This window comes from Gavia stellata, chromosome Z, assembly GCF_030936135.1.
Source record: "Gavia stellata isolate bGavSte3 chromosome Z, bGavSte3.hap2, whole genome shotgun sequence".
Classification (NCBI taxonomy): Eukaryota; Metazoa; Chordata; class Aves; order Gaviiformes; family Gaviidae; genus Gavia; species Gavia stellata.
This window is the reverse complement of record NC_082637.1, coordinates 17,963,982-17,985,653: the sequence shown is the minus strand read 5'-3', so window position 1 is coordinate 17,985,653 and position 21,672 is coordinate 17,963,982. Positions and strand designations below refer to the sequence as shown.

Below are 21,672 nucleotides of genomic sequence, written 5' to 3'. Positions count from 1 at the left end.
AGCAGGGCAGTTTTTGTACCTTTTTTAAAGTGAAGGTGAAGATACAAGAACAGTAAATACCCACTTGTTGGTTAGATATGATCCAGTTTCCATGTGAATCCTATGTAAACTGCAAAAGATGCAAAATCTACTAATTCATCTCTAGCTTGCTTTTCAGAATAGAGCATATTCACCAGCATGGCCAGTTTTGCTGCCACAGATAAAATAAATGGAAGAACATGTAATACAGACCGGTATAATGTTACTGTTTGTTGACAACAAAGAGACATGCATGTTCTTGGTGCCAGGAGTACAGACACAAAAATAAAACTTGAATTTACATTTATTTTTATGTAGAAGATATATGAAGAAATATTAATGGATCCTTTTGCTATTTCAGGCATAAAAACAAGATGTGCGACAACTGATAAAACAGGGAATAATACTTGAAACAAAGTAAAATCCATATGAACCACAGCTCTTCTGTTTCTACCATCTTTACCACACAGTTGTCTCTCCCTCTTGGCGCTCTGTTGGATTCATGCCTCCCAAATCCTTTTTCCTCTTATGGCTGGGTCATACTAACTGCCATTTAATTTAATTCAGCCACAAGAGGACAGGGAAAATTAAGTGAAATGCTGGATCCACTGAAGGTAATACCAAACTCCTACTGACTTCTAAGAGACAAGGATTTCCCTATGATACCTGGAGGTATATATATCCTCCGAAGGAGCTCTGTACATTCTTAAATAAAGCACTTTTTGAAAGTGAAAAGGAAATGGAGCAGGTGGAAAAGAATAGTGAGTTGAGCGTGGCATCAATTGATGCTGCATTTATAGAGAGAAACGGTGCATTTGGTAGTAAAACACTGTTGAGGAGAGTGGGGCTAAGTAGAAGATGGGGTTTTGATTGCTTAAGAGCTTCAGGCATGTATCAAAAGTCCAGTGTTACTTCTGCATAAGTCACTGTCATATGTAATCTGTATATATTTATGTATGCAGATATATGTACGCACAAATATACAGATGATACTACATATTTGTTAGTAAATTATATCCAGCATCAAAAAACAAATTTTACACTGTTTTCCCATTTTAACAGTTGTATTTGAATGAAGAGACAAGATCTAACAGTACACTAATGGAATAGCATTCTGCTTGTAGCTGACAGGGAAATACTGAGAGAGCAGATAATTGTTTTATAATTGTTCTCCTTCAGAAGGGAAGAATCAATAATCACTGAAGTGCAAAGGGAAGACAAATCAATTGAGAGTAAAACTAAAGATTTTGAAAGGAAGATGTTGGAGAGACCTCACTGTGATTTAAAGATGATTTAGTCTGTGATTACAAAACCTTTTCCATCTTTTTGAAAATAATGATGTACTTCATTAGTTGTTTTGTTTTGACTTTCAGAGCTAACATTCATTTTATTGTTACCACGATGCAATGAACTCCTTGGTTCTTGAAAAAAAAAGGAGTGTAATTAATTATTTAGTCTTGTTTTTATATAAATAGTATTTACCACTATTTCTCCTCATGATAACTGGAAAGACACTGAGTGCTCTCACTCCATAATCTCAGGGGAGTAAAGGGGGTGAGCATATGTGGGAAATATACGACCTCCTTGTGCTGGGTGCACAAGAATGGGTGTAGCAACACAACAGGGGTCCTCTGTCTGCTGTGCAGCCGCTTTTCGTCCAGGCAGCTGGTAGGGACGAGCCGTGGTGTCCATGTCTCCTGCTTCTCAACAATAAGCCATTCTGCATTTAGTATTGTAAAGACACGTGCCTGAGCAGAACAAGTGGAGGTCTTGTGCAGAGCACAGTCTGAATATCTAACATGAGGCATGTTAAAAAAGTAAGACAACCTCTTTATTTATTTTTAATGTGTTTATTCCACAAATAGAAGTCAGATGGTAGCTGGTCAGACCGTAAAGGATTTCCCAGAACGATTACGACTGTGGTTTGTTTTTTCCTTCTTCTATTTAGCAGTGAAAATGATGACATTTTAATGTCTAGAAAACATGTGGGTGACCCAAGAATGACTATTATTTGTTCTGGGCATCAGACAGGGAAGAAAAAACTGCATTTGACAGGTTGATTTATAAAAAATGGCAGTTGTTTATTGCTGCTTCTGGGGCTGGGAATATTAGAGCAAGTTCCAGGCAGATGGACTAGTCAAGTGACAGGGTCATTTGGGCAGGTGATAAATTGTCCAGAGTAATTTAAAAATTGTACTTCAGGGAATACTCCTGGTAGAGAATTGAGTAAGTGCTACTCCACACTCAGCAGTCTTTCAGAAAACTCCCTGCAGCCTGTTTTTATTGCTTATGGCCTGTCTCTGAAGGGCAAAGACTGGGTAGGCAAATAGTTTTCACAGCTCTGTAAAACCACAGCTTCTCCTTCCTTCTCTCCTGCCCTTTTCTCTTCCTTGAGTGATGCCACGCACACCCCACAGGCACACAACAGTTATGCAGCTGGAAAAGCATTCGAGGATAAAACAGTAACTGCCTTGTGGGATGGGGTGGCTTGGGAGCTCCTCATATTTTATTTTCACCGCCTCATTCAAAACAAGAGGGGCTGGTAAATAAGAGGGTCTGCCACTGTCCCCACACAAATGTGCTTCAAGACACCCCAACTCTCTGCATAAAGGGCTGAGCTTACGTGCCCAAGGCATGTGGGCAAACCTATTCAACTGGAAAATAATAACAAAACCTGAATGTCCTGGCGTTATTACCATATTATCGACGTCAGAAGAGGCGGATGGGGAAGGGGCAGCCTGCAGCCCTGATGGCGGCAGGCTGGTGCTCCTCCCAGCGCTCACCACCTTTGTTGCTCAGGGATGCGCTTCAGCGCTGCTGGTTTTTCCATCCTTGTTGACCACGTGAGACACTGTCACTCAGTGCTCCTGATGGCGCTACCTGAACAGTGTGCAATCTTACTGTATCCATTTCCACGTGTGTTGAGTTGGTTTTTGCATGTGCTGGTTACAATTCCCCTCCTCCCTCCTGCCACCTCTGCGTTTTTTATTGTTCTCTTCCTGGGCTATTAGCTCTACCATGTGCAAACTAGGCTTTTTGAAACACTCAAAGCACCTAGTGCTTAGCTGGTGCTGCCAAACTCAACGATAAAAATAACTCTCCATTTCACTGTCACTCTGCAATTGCGTAAATACTGTTCTTGCTATTCAGTCTCCGTCACAGCACTGTCCCAAAGATGCAAACTGCAGCACAGAGAGCACGCAGGATAAACATTTCCAGGATATAACCTTCTGGAAACAAAGAATTTCTGTAGTTTAGGACTGAGTTAGTGAAAGTAGGATGATTGAAATATCATCGCAAACTTACAAACTCTTCCAATTTTATTGTAGGCCTTACAGTTGCTTTTCTCTCTACGTCCCAGTTCCTGTAGTTGTGTGTTTTTGTAAGCATCTCAGATTTATTACTGTTTTCTTTTTTTATAGCTATTTTTAGCCTTCCATCAATTTCTGTTTGATAGGCATGCAAATAGCAACAACCCAAAGCATATTTTAAAATTAATCTTAAGTTTTATGGCATCACCTAAATCACAGTTATATTGGCTTGGAGTTGGCCATATTGGCATGATATGGTAGTTGAAAGACTAGTCTTTTAATGACAGCCATTGGACACAATCACTCTGAAAAAGGATGGACAGGCTTACTTGCTCTAAATTGAAGAACTGGATGTTTTTTTGGATGTAGTGTTCATCTTCTCTGTGCAAGTGTATGAAAAAAATGAAAAACAAAAGAGGATATGGCACAGGGGCAGGGTGTAGAAAAATTAGAACATTTGGAATGGATGGACTGAAAACGTACTGCAGGGATGCCCTGGGGAACAAGAGGAAGAGAAAGCACAGAAACCAGAGGGAAATTCTAGTCTACTTACTGAAAGTAAATCCTTTTCCTCCAGATGTTTAGTAACAGATAAATATACAACTGAGTCAAGATCTCAACACCAGTTTGGAATTGCTTATAATCCACAAAGAGAAAGTAAGGATACCCTTTTTAAAAAAAAAAAATTACATGATAACTGCTTTAGCAATCTTTCTTTTGTTTTAAACGTGAGCTATATATAGAAAGCAGAAAAGGAAAACGTCAGTAGGTTAGAGTTGTATAAAATAAGGGCTAAACAGAAACAGACTGATGGAGAAGGAAAGCAGTAGATCGCAGCCTGTATTGTAGAGGAAAGCACTCAAACAGCAACAAGAAAAATCTCCATCTTTTAACAGCAATGTAAATGGAATGGAAGATAAAAAGTATTAAATATCCCAAAGGAAATGTCCCAAAGTTTTCCTTCTGTTGAAGGAAGAATTAAAAAAAAGCAGGGGTACTTGGGGTAATTCAAAGAAGAGCATGTTTGCTTCAAGTTCTTATCCTCAAGTTTTGCTTCACCATGTGTCCTCATCATTGGCTGCCAATCCTTTGGCTGTCATATTCGAGTTATGTTCTTGCTCAATAGCCGGTTTGATTCCAGCTGGACCGTGGTGTCCTCTTCGGTGTCAGCAGCCAGAGAAAGCAGAAACAGGAGACTGGAAAAAGGCTGGGTGGGGGCTAAACCCACTCAGAAGCCAACCAGTGAATTTGATCTGTTCATAAGAAAATGTGAAATGAGATACGGTTTTGCTTTGCACTGTTGACAAACATGAGTATTGCTCGGTGTTGCGCAGTATTGCAACACAGCATTGAACATAGTCTGTGATGTCAAGGAAGAGGTAACGCTAGCATCAGCCTGCAGTGACTACCCTGCTGTGGGAGTGCTTTAATTGCTGGTGTGCTTTTGTAACAGGTAGGTCTGGAGATGGGAGTCAGACAGTAAAAGGCTTCATGAAGTACTCTTAAGAACTGACAAAATTCTGTCACTTTTGCTTTTGTAACTAATAAGCTGTAAGAAAGCAACCTAAATTACTGAGCCTTCAGCAGGTCTGACAGTAGGATATTGCCCAAAAAAGCTCACTGCTGCTAAACCTGTAAGTAAGGTCCATTGCAGAACACAGGATGGATTAGCTCTGTGGAGCAACATGCAGTTGATTTTTTTGGCATACATTTGCATCCATAGGAAAAGGCTGCAGACATCCCACAGACAAACTGCTGGCAGTAAATCAGTGCAAGATTGCAAGCAATGAGTGCACGGAAGATTGTTCCTGTTACCAAGTGCAGGATGGGCTGAAATACTGCTCTGAAGGAGATCTGGGAATAGCATTTAGCTAACAGAAATGTTGCTACGCTAAATCAAAATACATGAGAAGACAGAGGTTTTCCTGGGACAAATTTGGAGGTATATTGTCTACCACAACATGTGTGGCCAATTGAGAGTATACACAGAAGTAGCAGTAATTGTGCAAAAGGTATTTATTTGTATAGTGTTCAACAACAGGTCACTCAAGGCTCAGTAGTCTCATAAAATCTGAATGCAATGATAAAATGTTCAGATCAAACCTCTGAAGATAGGCCATAGATGATCACCTGGGGTGACTCCAATGTCAGCAAGAGCTGAAGTAGGGAAGCAGAGCCAGCCTTTGCAAAGTGCAACCTAGTGGATATTCTGTACTTAGAAAATGGGGCAAAATAATCTGCAGCAAAGTTTAAGTGACTTGTATCCAAAGAGCAATTTGAAAACAAGACATGTTCATCAGATCATCTAGAAAATGGTATAAAAGCCACTGCTAAGACAGCCGAGAAAGTAAAGGCAGGGAGACAAGTACAGATCTGTACCTGGAAAGGCTGGACTGAGGGTGTGGTGATGCACTGGAACAGGCTGCCCAAGGAAGTGGTGGAGTCACCATCACTGGAGTTGTTCAAGGAACGTGTGGACGTGGAACTTTGGGACATGGTTTAGTGGGCATGGTGGTGTTGGGTTGATGGTTGGACTTGATGATCTTACAGGTCTTTTCCAACCTTAGTGATTCTGTGACTCTGTGATCACATTAAACCCTCAGCAGGAATAAACCTAACACAGTGATTGCTAAGCTGGGGGCAACCTTCCCAGGAGAGATGGTGTGCTGTGGCCCAGCAGAGGCACTGGGCAAGGCTGGTTCGTTAGGCAGCTCACTGTGCAAATGGACCCGGACAAGGAGCATGCAGGAGCACCTCTGTGTGAGTGGCATGGAAAGCACTGACAAAAGTAATGTGCAGGAGAGCACAAGGCAAGAGGAAGGGTGTCGTGTTGGGCTGGCCAGGGGCTCGGTGCACATCCTGAACCGATTCTTACCGGCGTGCTAGAAAAAGTGCAAGAATGGTGCAAAAGAAAGCCAAAAAATAGGGAGTGGGGGTGTAGAAATGTTAATTTAGGGTAAAAAGAAATTACGTGGTATTGTTATTTTTCAGTGCAGCTTTCTGACTCTGACCAGGCTTACCACATCTTTGTCTAGTTTATGATTTGCTGTTGATGAGTTTTGGTAGATAATTATTTCAGTTGTATTACTCACATTTTAGTGTATGTTTCAAATTCATAGGCTGACATGTTGTGTCACTTATAAAGTAATCTGTCTTGTTCCATTATTCATATGGTGAACTACAGCTAGGCATTATGTTTAACAAGGTACTAGGAAAAAAAAGAAAGATACTAAATGTAAACTTGTCTTGGAGAGACTATAATAGCAAGTACTGTGAGAGGTACCATGGTGTTACACATTAGGCTTGCTGTGCACTAACAGTTTTCTTTTTCAAAATACCTTAATGTAGTAAAATAACCATGTTAAAATAGAACTAATTAATTAATTAGTCATTATTAATTTATTTGCTCAAAAAATAAGGGGAAAAAATCATTCCAGGCACAATGTCCTGTCATCAGCTCTTCATCATTATAACTGATAGCATTAAAACACAAAGTCTAAGTTGATCATGTATTGAATCTTGACAAATTTTACCCATCAGAAGCAAGTATTATTTTAAATAATATTTTGGAAATAGGCAAAAATCAAAGAACCTAAACAGGACCATAGAAGAACACTTCTTTCTTCTTACTGTAGTTCCTCTTTTCTGATATTACTTGTATGTCTTTTTTGTCTTTTTTTTCAATCTCTCACTTTTTCATAGACTATCCTTAGAGATCTGTAGAGACTTTTGAGCATTCAGAACTGTATGCAAATCATGTTTGTGGGTATGCAAGCCTACACTCGCTTTTCATAATAATGGTAGTCATTTATTTACCAAATGTTAAACACAGTTACAAAAATAGCATAATTTAGCATCTGAAATTTCTGCTCAAGGTAGTTTTATGTACTAAACCGAGTAAACATAATATTTTACAAGAGACGGTATTCTATGCAAATCTCCAAAGTAATTTCTTTAAACTGGTAATGTTTTTCTGACTAGATGAAGTTTTTATCAGGCAACTGAATTCTTAATTTCTGCTGGGAATTTTGAAGCAAATTATTAAGACTGCAATTCTGCTGTGTTCTTTATACCTTGGTATTTAACTTTTAAAACCCCAAAAGAGGTCCTTTAAATGGTTTTGAGTGACAGTAAGATTTTAACTGTAGAATTCATTTGCACTTCCCAGAAAAAAGTTTTCTATAATGCATTTCAATTAGCCATATAATTTTAAAAATCATTTGTCAATATTGTGAAACATTGACTTAGACCTCAAATCATTGATATGTAGTTAGCACAATAATGTATTCACATATATACTTTTAGACATTATTTCTTTGATTTTTATGTGTATGTGTGATTATGATATACGAGTGACTTTATCATATTTGCCATTACCAAGATTTTCAAAGGAATAAATGTTTTTTCTGTGTTTTGGGCTTTAAACATCCAGCTGATGAAGAGTTCTGACTTTCACACAGCATTGTGCACTAATCATCTGCTTTGACTTCTACTGACAGTCTTGGGTTTTTTATAAGGATTGGCTTATGAACTCTTAGATTACTATGAAAAGCAAAATTTAGATTCTAATACAGTATGAAATTTTACATATTTTATTCACAGCTTATATTTAATCTTAACAACCCAAATATATAAACATTAAAGTGTAAGATTATGCCTCATAAACCGACATTTTGGGGCTTTTAAAAATAAAGGTATGACATCCTATTAAAAGAAAACATTGTGAATCAATTTGTTCTCAGAACTTTTATTCCACAAGAAATCGAACATAATGACTTTAATTTTCAATTCCTTGCCCATTATTTCCATGTTTGGTAGATTAACCTCAACAGCTTCAGTAAGACACCAACTTAAATTCCCCAGGACAAATATTCTTCATTATTTCAGTTGTTTGCTATTAGATCATTATGTTGCTGTATTATAATTAGGACATTTAGTTTGAAGCTCAAATATGCAGCAGTGTGACTTTGGGGGTAAGCATCATGTAAAAAGAACTGGTGATTTAATAACGTTAATGAACCATCCCCTTGAATCTCAAACTGATTCCTTCGGGGGTTTAGGATGATGTAAGAGAAAACTTTCTTTTCCTTTTATTCACACACTTTCATTTGCTTCCCAAGCCTGGTTCTGGCTGAGACAAGAGAAGCTCGTTGAAGTAGCCTGTCATGACATACTGATCTAGTGAAAAGAAAAAACACCAAGAGAATTGTGTTATAGAAACAATAGTTTCAGATACAATTTTTGTAAATGTGCAAGCTTTCTAGTTTCTGTGTATGTCCAATCTTCTCGTGCGTCTTCTGCTGCCAGAAAGTATCTGATTTCACTTCATATTCAGAAAGTTTGGAAGTTAAAACATGACTACCTTAAAAAAAAAAAAGAACGAAGTTTAGGAAAATACTGAGGTTGAAAGAGGTTGCTTACATGTGTCCCATTTGTACAATGTTGATCGTAAAAATATATTGTTTCGGGATATGCTGTTACTTCGTATGTACTTATAAATACTTCCTGCAGTGTATCTGCTTTGTGTTTGTTCATTTTTATTGAATTTCACTGTTGGATCCAGGAGTCTGCGAGTCTGGATCATGTCCCACTGGTTTCAATGGCAGGTGCAGCCAAGGCACTGCCCTGTTCGTCTCTTTTAAATACGTTGCTCAGAGGAAAAGACCTAGCGTGCTGGGGGCAGAGTGTCATTATCTGCAAAGTTATGCTTTAAAAATGGAAATCAAAAGGGTTCAGGGTTTGTGAGATTTGAATGATCAATAACATCATAAAAGTTTGATAAGACGTGGCACTTTCTGTGAAGACTTTGGTACTTCCTAAGGTTCTCCCTAAATTGTCTCAGCATTTTTGACACATTTTATGGTAGATTTCTTTACAAATATATGTCTGGTATTTATTATTTCACATTCATTAAGGATGAAAACTGCTTGTGTAAGTATGTTAAAACTGGGGAACATAAGCTTCAGAAGCTCATATTAATTCCTAAAAATGCAGTTAGGTATCTGACTTTATGACCTTATATTTGAAATGTTGTAGGCAGTGATATTTTTTAGGATTCATGTTGGTCGCTCTGCTGCCCTTTTCAGCGCTGTGGGAGTCCCTGCCTTGGCCTTTCTGTGGGCAGATGAGTGATGGTGAATAACTTATTTCTTGTCTCTTGTTGCCACCAGAGTACGTCTGCACATTAGTATGAGAACCAGTTCCTCTCGCTCAGCTAGTGAGAAAAATCATAAATGATATTTCAGGCCGTTTAGAAACTGGTTGTATCTTCAAGCTGCCTTCTTTGTAAGATATAAATAATTATAAAAGATAAGAAATGAAATGTTCCTTCTAGCTCAGCTCCACCCACAGAGGTCTCCAGCTTGAGTTCAGTGATGCTATCACTTGAGATACTTGGCCCATCAAGAAGCTTGAGCTGAAGGTCAGGCGATGCTGATGCTTGAAATAATGCTGAAATGGAAATGGAGCTATACTTCAAGCTGACAAAAGTCTCAATCTCTGTGCTCGTGTACAGTTCAAGTATCTTTTTGCCATACGTTCACTCTCAGTTCGGTACTGCGATTTAAGGAGAACTTTGGATAAATTTTGTCGTAGAGGCAGGCTGTTAGCATTGCATGTTTGTGTCTTTCTGACAGCTGTGAACTGTTTTTTCTATGTTTTTACTTTGCTTCAATTAATGAAGATAAAAGCTTAGTCTAATAAGGTACTTTCTGTCATCAATATAAGTGATGAATGAGACCTTCACCTCTGTAAAAACACAGTGAAAATTAGCACTGTAATTTTTATTTCAGGATCCTGAGGTTTGTCATTCTTGGCTTGTTTTCTTCATCGTAGAAGTAAGGTGACTGCTTCTCTCTATTTTGATGTCAAGGCAGGTCACACACATTAGTCACCACAACAGGATAATAAAAACACACATATTGGCAGTGAAGTCATGCCCTTGTTGTGAGAGGTAATATATTAGTATGGCATTGGCCATTTTACAGTAGAAAATACATATTGCAGAATTTATCTGTAGTAAATAAATTTTGTTTCCTGGTTATATGTGACCTTCCCAATGCTTGCATAAATCTTCCTTCAGCAAAGTGGTTTTATTAATGCTTTCAGGTTTAACCTGGACATAGCACACTGTCACATTTATATGTCTTTGTGCTGTTCTTTTTGCTCCACACAAGCTGGCTTCCATTTGTACATGCCTTGAAGTGGAATAAATGGGACTTCTATTATAAAACCTAATGTCAGATTGACTCTATCTAGAAAATAACAATTTTTAAAGGTCAAATAAAATAGGCCATTCTCAGCTCTTTTTTCCAGATATGTTTGATTAAAAATAGTTTATTCTGTTTAGTAAATCACTGGTGTTTTCCCTTCATGGCCAACAAAAGCAGAAGCAGATCTTTGCGTTCGTCATCAGCTTAAGGTCACAAATACGACTAGATTAAATAATGCTATATACCTTTCCCCACTACTGAATTATCAATGATGAATTATTTATCGTAAAATTAAGCACACACATCAGGAGCCAGCTGACTATAAAATGTTACCCTGAGGGCATAGCCAGGCATTTCAATCAATGTGCTGCTCTATTTCCTGTGTAGAGTGTAGTAAACTGCAACTCCCAAAGAAATTGGCTTTCGTAGGAGTTGGATCAGACCCATAGTATCCCAGGTGATATTTACGAAGAGTGTCTTTTGAAATTGATTTGTAGAATATGAAATGACTAAACAAAAAGCTATGATTGCTTTTCATTGTTTAAAGCAGATTGAGAGACAGATGCTCAAAAAGAGGCATTGTGCTCTCCTCTCCCTTTTATATTATTTCATTTCCTGGGGAGCTTTGTTACAACTACTGTCTTAAAAGCGAACATTTAGCTCAGGTAGGAAAATTTGGATCCTACAGCTTATAATCTCTGTCTAGCTGGTGCTCTGAGGGATAAACCTAATAATTCTGGACTGACCCAGAGACTGAACCAAAAACCCCTTGTCATTTTTATAACTGTTATTTTGCCCTGCAGTCTAGCCTGAAGTTCCAGCGTTGCCCTTGGTACAGCTTTCATCACGCTTTCCAGAGCTTCCATGCACATGTGCAGCTCTTTCTGTCTCCCCATTGTGGCTATTTAATATTCCAGACTCCACACAGCTCACTTAGTATGAGTGTCATTTCATATTGCCCAAGGCATGATGCAAATCCTAATTTGAAGATTAAACCCAAGCTAGCTTTGTGATACTGAGCACCTTTAGTACTTCTGAGCGGTGGAAGTGAAGAGGTGTCTAGATGAACTCAGTGATGTGAGATTTGAATAAATTTTCCAGGCAGTCCTAAGACTTACTTTTTCTTTTTTTTTTTTTTTTTTTTAAATCAGAATTAAATTCTGATCATAAGTCCAAATCAATTTTTATATAAACTGAACCTAAAAATCAAACTGAACTAAAAATCACAACTGAGTAAATATTACATGCCAATTATCAGAAGGCAAAAGAGGTAACCTATGCCTTCCACGACAGCAGTACCACAGATTTTTTGTTCGTTTAGTTAAACTATGTGTGCACTGTTAACATAATATGACAGCCCTCAAATACTGTTAAGCAAGTGGGTTGGTAGGACTGGAACAGTTTTTCTGTCTGAGGCTCAGAAATCAGAGTTAGCATGACTAATTTAAAGTATATGCACCATTATAAGTGTCAGGAAGGAATAGTCTGCTTCATGCTTCGCACGTGGGAACAAAAAGAGTCATTAACAAAATGTGAGTAAAAACTGAGATAAAACATGTGAACTCTGACTTCTTCAGCAATTTCTTATTCTCTGTGAGCAATATTTTTCCAAAATATTGGAAACTATTAATCTGTAGTTACATTTCAGCTATTGTCAAAGACATTGTCAGCTCTTTAGGCAAAAATTTAAGGTTTACCGAGTATTGAGAAAAGGTTATGAAAATAACATAGGAAGAAATTATGAGTTCTCAGAAGTGAGGTCATGAACTAAATTTCTTATTAAACATGATTTTGAAGCATATGGAAACTACGAAAAATGACAGTATTATAGCCAACACCCCCCAAACAAACATGAGAATAATAAAAAGTATCATGTGGAATTGAAATGAAACTGAGTAGCATGTAAAAAGGAGAGATAGCTATTAAATCTTTCCTATTATGTGAAACAAAAATGTGGAAAGAGTTAGGTTTTTCTCAGTTGCAGTAATCTCATGTCACTCTAGTAATTTTTTTGAAATAGGTTGTCCAAAATTTGCACCTCTTGCTGGTTAAGCTGAATATTTAGGTATGAAATTAGGAGTCTAAATAAAGTGGTCAGATTTTAAAATGTGTTTATAGCTGCAATTCCTGCTCTTTTACATGGCATTTGTGGATGGTAAGCATTTAATCAATGTGCAGATCTATTTCCTGTATTTAACTACCCGAGTAATGGGTTTAGAAGCCTAACTTTAGTTGCGTGCAAGTGTTTGAATTATTTTTGTTATGAATATTAGCTTGATAGAACATCCATTCAAAATACTGCAAAATCAAGGTAAATTGATTTGTGGTCTTCCTATATTTCTTCCTATCCCATCGATGGGCAAGCCAACATCTGCTGGAATGAGTGGCATTAGCTTTCTGTCCTCCAGTTCCTCTCTTAACAAACTACTCTTCACACATCTACTAGGAGTTTTAATAAGGTCTACTTCATTAATACAGGAACTGTACCTTGTGATTGCAAAAAGAAAATGCTGTAAAAATATGGCTTCTCTTACTGCTCCTGTTTCAATGTATCACAATCAGTTCTTGAACGGAAGAACATAAAATATTAAACATGCAATGTATGACTCCAGTCTGTAGAATAGTTTCGCTATTAGTTTTAAAAAACCAAACCCCCAGCTTCCAAATGTAAATATGTCAATACAGTACTATGAACAAATATTATTGTTCACTTACAAAGTATGCTTTAGGTATTTAAATACTTTTTTTTCCAACTAAACACACATTTCCATGATAAGTTCCTTTTCGGAGGAAAAAACTCAGCTTTTATTTACTGGAGAGAGAATATGCAGGGATGTTTAAAAGGTTTTTTTCAACATTTGCTTAAGGTTTTTCTTATGAAGTTATTTTCTTTAATACAGAGTTATCACAGTTATTAGAATAGGCTACACAAATATTAGACTATATAAGCAGAAGGGGAGCAATATAAGTTTTGTACGGTATGGTTGGAATGCTGATACAATGTTACTACGTTAAGCAATCCAGATAATATCCAGAATATGTTCATGCATTTTTGATAATACTGACCCCGAATGCTAGGCTGCACAGGAGCTATTTCTGGAGTGAAAGGATTCAGAAATGATGGAAAGTTGCAGTGTTGTATATGGACTGTTGCAATCATTTCCTTTGCTGGATTTGCTTTCATGTAAAATTTTCAACATGTTCTTGCAGTACGCGACCATTTCCGCAGAGCTACACTACTAAAGAAGAGGCTTTGAAGAAAAACAATAGCTACACAGTCACACCACTGTGACGAGATAGAATAGTCCTTGCAGAGCCCAAACCCAATGGCAGACCATTTTGTTGCAGCAAGGCCCTTTAGTTTGAACTCACTGTTTCAGCTGCTTAGTTGGAATTTTGGTCTCCCTTTGTAGTATCTCTTTCTGTGTCCTGGTTCTACTGGCTCGTTTGGGAAGCCTTACTGAGCCATCGCAGAGTCTCATGGGGTAGGCAGGGAGTGATATATCTGTAAGAGCTAGGCAAGATCTCAGAAATGCTGAAATAAATACCTTGGCAAATCTGTCCACCCACATTTTTTTTTTTGCAGTGCACATTACCCAATTATATAATTTTAAAATTTGAAATGGAAACATACCATCACAAAATGGTTTAAAATCTTGGGAAGTCTATATCAAGATACAAGCTTCGCAGGCCATCTCTGCAATCTGAATTGATGCTTGAAAATGGGCTCCATCCAAGTGGAAGAGTCATAGAATTATCATTTTTATGCAGCTATGATCACAGGATTCACGCATAATCTGTCATGGTGCCTAAGCCCATAGTTGCAGAGGCAGGATAAGGATTCAGGAGCCTTGGGTATAAGCAAGTGCTGTTTTTTGGGCTCTGGAGGGTTTTGGAGAACGAGATCTTTCTCTGTTTATCACATACACCTAGGGGCATGTTTTCAGAAAAGTTCTCTTTCTAAGTATTAAAATGAAGATATTAGTGCTCAGTTTGCCTCTGATTGTCATATTTGTGACCTATTTTTTAAAAAACACTCAGTATTCAATACAGTGAATTATTCTGAATATCTGGTCTCTTACTGTAAAGCCTAATGTGAAGCTTGAGGCAGTATGAAAACAGTGTGGGTGGGAACTTTGGTTTTTTTGCAGCCATAGTGTAGAGATGTGATAACTTGCTTTTCTGGAGCAATAGAAAATTCCTGGAGAAGTTGTGATCTCTGTTTAAAATGTGTATTGTTTCTGTCTGATCTTCTGCACTTTTTCAGGCAAATATTCTAGGAGAAATCCTGCTTTCTCTGGCAAAACTTCTGCAACTTTTCATGTGATCAGCAATTCATCTGCGCTTTGCAATTGTAGTATAATAACCATATGGATAAAGTGTAAGCTGAATGAGTGTTAGTGTTCCAAAACAGTAGTAATCCTTGCTATTTTTTCCAGTTCTTTAAAATAAAATTATTTCAGTTCACACATCTACTCTCGTGGTTCATATCATGCTACTGAAACTGTAGCTATTGAAATAGCTCTAACGTAAATACATTTCTTAACAAGACAAATGTGTAATGGTGACACTTTTCTGTTTATTTCCATTTACAGTATCTCCTAAATATCGGTGTCATCTTCTCAATTTTGACAGGAGCTAGATGGTATTTGGATATGACATGACATTTTGAATAATGCTACAAGCATCTGTTTCCAATGTCTATTAAACTAGGATTTGGAATATATTATCTTAAAATGGCCTAGATTGAAAAAATATTTTGTACATAAAATTAATGTCTGAGGTATGTTTCTACTATGCAGGTTTTGCATTTTGGGACTCAAAACATACACCACCATTTTCAGACAAGGACAAACTCCCACTAACAGAAAATGATGTTGAAAGATACTATATCATGCTCTCCATATTTGCACTTGCACTCATTTGCAGTGTAGGCACTTAATCTCTGCTTTTAGTTTAGATATGTAGAAGTTAGGATACAAATATTCCCTCTTTCGTACGTGAATTACTTTATTTACAAATGCAAAATGTCACATGCCAATATGCCTGTGTACCTCTAGCAATCTGGTGTTTTCAGTACTAAAGCCTCTGATTTCTATGTCTATCTCTACAGTTAAATAAAATTTTCTACTTAAAATTGCATGAAATACCAACTGGACATTCTTCACCTTCTAAATGGAACTCCTGCATAGTTATAATTATGCATATTAAAATGTGACATATTTATCTTGAGTTGACTGAATTGTGTAGTAAGTAAAGAATATGCCTGTATATGTAGTTTGGAAGCGCTTTAAAACCAATATTGCAGAAAAGTGCTAAATACTGTGTTTTTCTCCATACTATTTGGCAGCTCACTGCTGCTGTTCATGCTAATTCTGTCCAACAAATTTGCCCATGACAAACCTGAAAATGTCTGTGTTGTTTTTAAGAGTGTATGTGTGACTTGCTGTAAGACATTTTTCAGATGCAAATATTTTTTGTCTAAGAATGGAGGAATATATTGAAATCCAAATGATTGTATTAGTTTGATATAAACTTAGCTACTACAGATGTAGTAGCCACAAAGTTCTCAGTATTTTAGTAAAACTGTTAATGATTAAGAGTGATGAACTACCTTTTTGTCATTTTGCTTGGTGAACTGGTATGTGCAAATTGGATTAATAGTATAGAAGACCAAAAATATGTAAAATTACTTTTATTGTTTCTTCACTCAAACTTTAATAGTTTTAAGAAGGTAAGAAATGCAAAGGTGAATCTTTTCTGAAAGGTCATTGAATTTGTATCTCCCACAGCTTTGTGAGTATTTAGACACCAAGTTCACAGACAAGTAATGGTGTCACTACCTTTACCAAGCTTTTTTAATTTGTGAGACTTGCTTCAATTGGAAGAAGTTATATGCTTTAAGAAAACACTTTAGTTGTTGAGTTCTTATCCAAAATATGCCTTTTTCAGCAGCGTATATAACACCGGCATGCAGCCAAGAGTCAGGTGTGTCAGCACAGCCCCCTTCCCAAATTAGTGTGCCCAAATTAATGGTCCTTGCTGAGAAATCTCAGCTTTTTTAGAAGTTCAGCATGATACTTCTTAGACTTTAACCTGTCCTATGAGAAGTAAATGTTTTACATTTCTGATTTGCATCACATAACGTCACCTGTAATTTTTGCCCACAGATTTTCCACATGACGTATGATCTGGCCAGTGCTGTGGTGAGAATCTTTAATCTGATTGGAATGATGCTGCTGCTGTGCCACTGGGATGGTTGTCTGCAGTTCTTAGTACCATTACTCCAGGATTTCCCACCAGATTGCTGGGTGTCCCTAAACGGTATGGTTGTAAGTATTGTTCATTTTTCATTGTGCTTTCTAAACATTATTTTTCTAAACAGTTAGCTTCAGACTTAAGTGTAAAAATACATGCCTAGTAATACACTGCCCTGCAATTTATTCAGGGTTGCTTTTGGTTTTTGTTGGCTAGCTTGCTAATGAACTAACCCTGATCACCGATAAAATGATATTGACTCATTACCAACAAATGAGCCAGAAAATACTTTCAGTTTTAAGGTCATTTTAATTTATTAAACCTCATTCCCTCAAAAAAGCTGCCAAAAGAAATTTGGAAACACTCAGTTCATTGGTACTTTCAATTTAGCCTGTAGTTTCAGAATGCACCTGAAGGTATATTATTGGTGTTTGTTTCATCTAATGTTGTCCTCAGTTTGTTTTGTAAATAACTTCTGGGTCATCTCATGATCCCTTTACCAAGTTGTTCCCAACTTAACAGTCGACATGAGTTTTTTCTAAGTAAAATAAGATAAATAGATTTACTTCCATGATACTTTTGTGTGTGTGAACAGGCTGTTCAAGGATGGAATGTGGCTGTTCCTTATTTCTAAGGAAGGGTAATGATGTTCTGCTTGCTTGAAATGTGCCTTAAAGATCAATGGCTGTGAAAAATTAAGTAGTTTTTATCAAGTCAGATAATGAGGTAATACAAAGAACATTTTTATAGGAAACACACTGAAAAAGTTGTTGAAATGTGCCTATACCAAAAAGAAAAAGCCCCAAGCAACTCTCTCACTGGCCATCTGAAAACATATGTCTCTCCAGGTTTTACAAATTTAGAATCCATAAAACAGCACCTTTACTGTAGATGGGCATCTTGCTCAGTCCCACATATTTCTGTTGTAGAAACGTAACAGTATTTGTTCCTTTAAGAATGTGATACTGCACATTATTGTGGGAGCTCGTTGACTAAGATTGTCAGTCACACAGACAAGTATTTGCAGTCATCAAGCAACATCTTTAATGATAAACAGCGTCTTTGCTGACACCTCATTGTGCAGCTTTCCTGAAAAAATATAGAGACATATCTTCAAAAATGGGATTGCTACAATATAAGTAGGTCACCGGGATGCTGACTGGCACGTCTATGCATTCTGCTGCATTCTGGGTTCTGCTTTGTAACATCTTCCATTCACATTTAGAAAGGGTACATTTTCTACCAGCTTGTTAAAGATCTGGATGAAAACCATGCTAGCAAGTGAAAGGAAGGCTTGAATTACACTTAATTGAAGTGTTTAACTTTTAAAGAACACTGAACTATTAAATTCTCTCCCTTCCGTAGTAAGAGCTACATTTAATCTAAGAAGGCAGTGCACACTGTGCACATGCTCAGGGAGACCCTTCTTTCTGCCTGCCCACACTCAGTTATTTTTATGGAAACAGTACTGGCTCCTTACTGGCCACATACTCTTGGAAAGATCCTTTTTGAAAGTTGTACTTTTTTTTTTTTTTTTTTTTTTTTTTGTCGTCTGGCAACTGAATCCGTTGCTGTTAATGAACGTTGTCTGGAAATCTGAAAGTTGAGCAAGATTATGTTCACAGTGTAGGCAGTCTTTTAGTTCCATGGCAAGAGAAAGAGTTGTGGACAATGTTACGAGACATTTCCAGATTGCTTTCCAGGTTCTGGAAGTGAATTCTGTAGCACTGAATACACACAGAGAAGCCATCATGGAATATCAGTGCTCTGAAATGACAGAGGGAATAGAAGGAGGATGATTATGATGGTGATGATGGTGATATGCTTTGCTGGTGTATTCAGAATCTAGCCGACCGCTGACTTTGAAATTTGGAAGGGCTTCAGGTTCCTGATACTGCAAGATCTTTGGGAATTGGGGTACCTTACTTGCCTGGTATACAGTAGCATATAAGAATTTAATCTCCTCTGAAGTTTAAAACTTTTGTTACTGAAATGACTGCATCTAATACTGGGGTTTGGAACTCAAATGCTGTTGAGACAGAAAGTTAGATAAAGAACCTTATTATTTCTTCTGGCCTTAAGTTCTTTATCTGTGAACTGGTAGTGTTTGTGATGGCAAAAGGCCGATATTTTGAGGAAGAGGAGTTTTTTCCCTAGTCCCAGGTAATGCACCTTTCTGTCAAAGTATTCACTTCAACTCAGGTTTTGATCAGAGATTTTAGTAGATTAGTAGGTAATCTGCACCTCCATACATTTGTAGTTTTGTTCGAATTTCTGAGTCAAATATTTCTGAAGTACAACTGCTCTAAGAAAGGCAAAATTGCCCTTCTTTGAGTTTCAATCCTTTTTTGAGTAGGGGAGGGTCTGTGCGAGCATTTCCTGGCTTTCACACTGTGGCTCCAATGTACATTGCTCAAAATGACATTGTTACAAGAGCTAACCTCAGGCTAATACACCAATTTTACTTTGAAGTAAAACTTTAACACTTATTCATGGTGATCATTGGCTTGAAGACTTACTCAAGCCAATGTGTGCTCAGCCAGAAAAAGTTAGTTTTCCAATATGCAAGTTAGTTGCAAGCCAGAGCATTTGCAGATAACCTGATGCTAAAGGAAGTAAGGATGCCATGAGGATGACGTGCTGTCTCCTCAATTGCCACAGCCCAGCATACTCTTCCAGCCCATTGTTCCCTTCTGTCTTGCACATTAGTTGCTTCAGGCTGCAGAGTGCAAGAACTTCTAAAAGGCTTTTCCTGAAAGCTGTTTCCTCTGTACGAGCTGATATGTGAAAGTATTCAAATTCCACAGGCATGCTCATGGTTTTACTTCATAAATAATATTAAGAAAAATAACACAGGTTAAATTTAATGTCACAAAGGAATAGGATAATGAAACCAAGCTGAATTTTGCTTAATGCTTTTCTGAACAATGTGACCAAATGCAATTAAAGCAAAACAAATCAGCTGGATTTTCATCTTTGAAAGGATGATAAAAACGTCGTAATGCATCATGAAGTAGACTATGAAATGAATGGAGAGCCTTCTCTGTAAAAGGGAATAAGGCCATGACTGGTTAATACTGCACCAACCTACAGCCTAAGTAGTTCAACAAAAATATTCAGATCACATTGGGATATTATTTTCAATAATAATAATAATAATAATGAACCCGTACTGTATCTGTAGTCTCAGATTGGCCTTCTTGGCCAGTTCCTAACATTGGCCTTCATGTTGCTATGAAATGAAAGCCAGGCATCTTCCTTTAATTTTTCTAAATATGATCCCACCTGCCCACTTCTGTAACTTTACTGCCATTTGATTGCACTAACTTTATTAATGCTGAGTTACTATTGACAGGCAGGATTTTGTGCTTTTCCAGAATATCAATGCACTTCTCCTTAACAATAAGAAAACCAGTAAATACAATATAAAAGTAAGCAGCAGCTGGTTTTTTCTGCTCACTTTGTCATGTTCCAATTAATCCATTACAGACAAAATAACAGTCAATTACTTCTGCGAGGCTATATGGCTCTCTGATGCTGTTCCTAGTTTTTTTTAACACTAGGATTGTGAATTTCATTCCTAAAAAAGGTCTTTTCTGAAGGAGTGTCACAGACTTTCCTAATTATGCTGCCTAATTTCTCCTTGGCTCAGAAAGCCTATTATCTGCAGCTCCTTGTGTGATTTATCCTCAGCTTTCTGATCTGCATTGCTTCAGACTCGTGTACTTCCGTAATGACTTATAGACCAAACATATTTATCATACCTCAGAGTTTGAGTCAACGGTTCTTTAGAAAATTAGAAGTAAAACTTGCAACTGAAACCAGGGGAGGCACAAGTACAGAAAAGTACAGTGATCCTCTCCTATAGTCAGTCTGTGCAAACCGACATTCTGCATTTCGCATTCGGTGTCGGCGCAGTGAATTACGACAACACAGTGTATAAGTGCCAATTGATGAACACTTATAGCCCGGTCTTATATGGAGCAGAGATTCTAGGCAAGTAGAGATGAGAGATGACATTTTTGCCACTGATGCCATGTAGCCAGCTAAGCGTGACTGCCTGCAATAATGCATCCCTTGCAGTAGATGATTAGTTTTTGTTGTATTGGAAGTTTGCTCTGGCTTTTCATATCACCTATGGCAAAGATTCAAAGGCATGTTAGTTCTTGAAGTAACAGTATCTGAAGATCCCTAAGCTATATTTTTCTGTCTATATTTACAATAATTGGTTGTATGGTTAGGAAAACGTATGGTCCTTTACTTTAAGCAAGGTACCTGACATTTCCAGATTTTTCACGTATAATGTTCCCTTAGTGAGACAAAAATCTAACAGAGAAGTATAGAATTTAACTTGAAGGGTGAGTTTTTTAAAAGCCAAGAGGGATTGTAAAGCTTTTGGGAAGGGCTTGCTTTACTGGCATTTCTCATGGCAGTCAGCTGATGTTTGCTGAGCAAGAACCCTTCAGGTACTCTGGTTTCTTTGTCTTGGCTTTTCCTTACTGTCCTTGCAGGATTGTTTGCAGCTCTTGCGGGGGTTTAGGTTTTGGATTTGGTAAAGTGGGATTTTGTATTATATTAACTCCCCTTTGTGTCACATCGTTTCCTCAGGGGCAAAGGAAATCAGACGTTAGACTTCAGATCTTCATCTCTGACAGTATCATCATTGCTAGGGAAAGAATTGGGGAATTTCTGCTGCAGAATCTGAAAGTCCCTCTCATTATAAAATGACGTAAAGAATACTTGATAGGGCAATTCAGAAATGCAGGATATGGTGAAGATGTATAATGCTCTAAAAACTCTGCTACCATATATATAATATGCACAAAAGCTAGTAATTACACACAGAACTTTAATTCTCAACATTTCTTAGTAAT

At 37.4% G+C, this 21,672-nt stretch overlaps 1 protein-coding gene across 1 annotated transcript in view; it reads left to right on the top strand.

Moving 5' to 3' along the window:
• HCN1 (hyperpolarization activated cyclic nucleotide gated potassium channel 1) overlaps window positions 1–21,672 on the top strand; it is a 197,515-nt gene that overhangs the window by 91,393 nt on the left and 84,450 nt on the right. Inside the window, exon 3 of the mRNA XM_059833840.1 lies at window positions 16,711–16,872. Coding sequence (XP_059689823.1) covers window positions 16,711–16,872 — 162 coding nt within the window. The remainder of the gene's footprint in view (window positions 1–16,710; window positions 16,873–21,672) is intronic.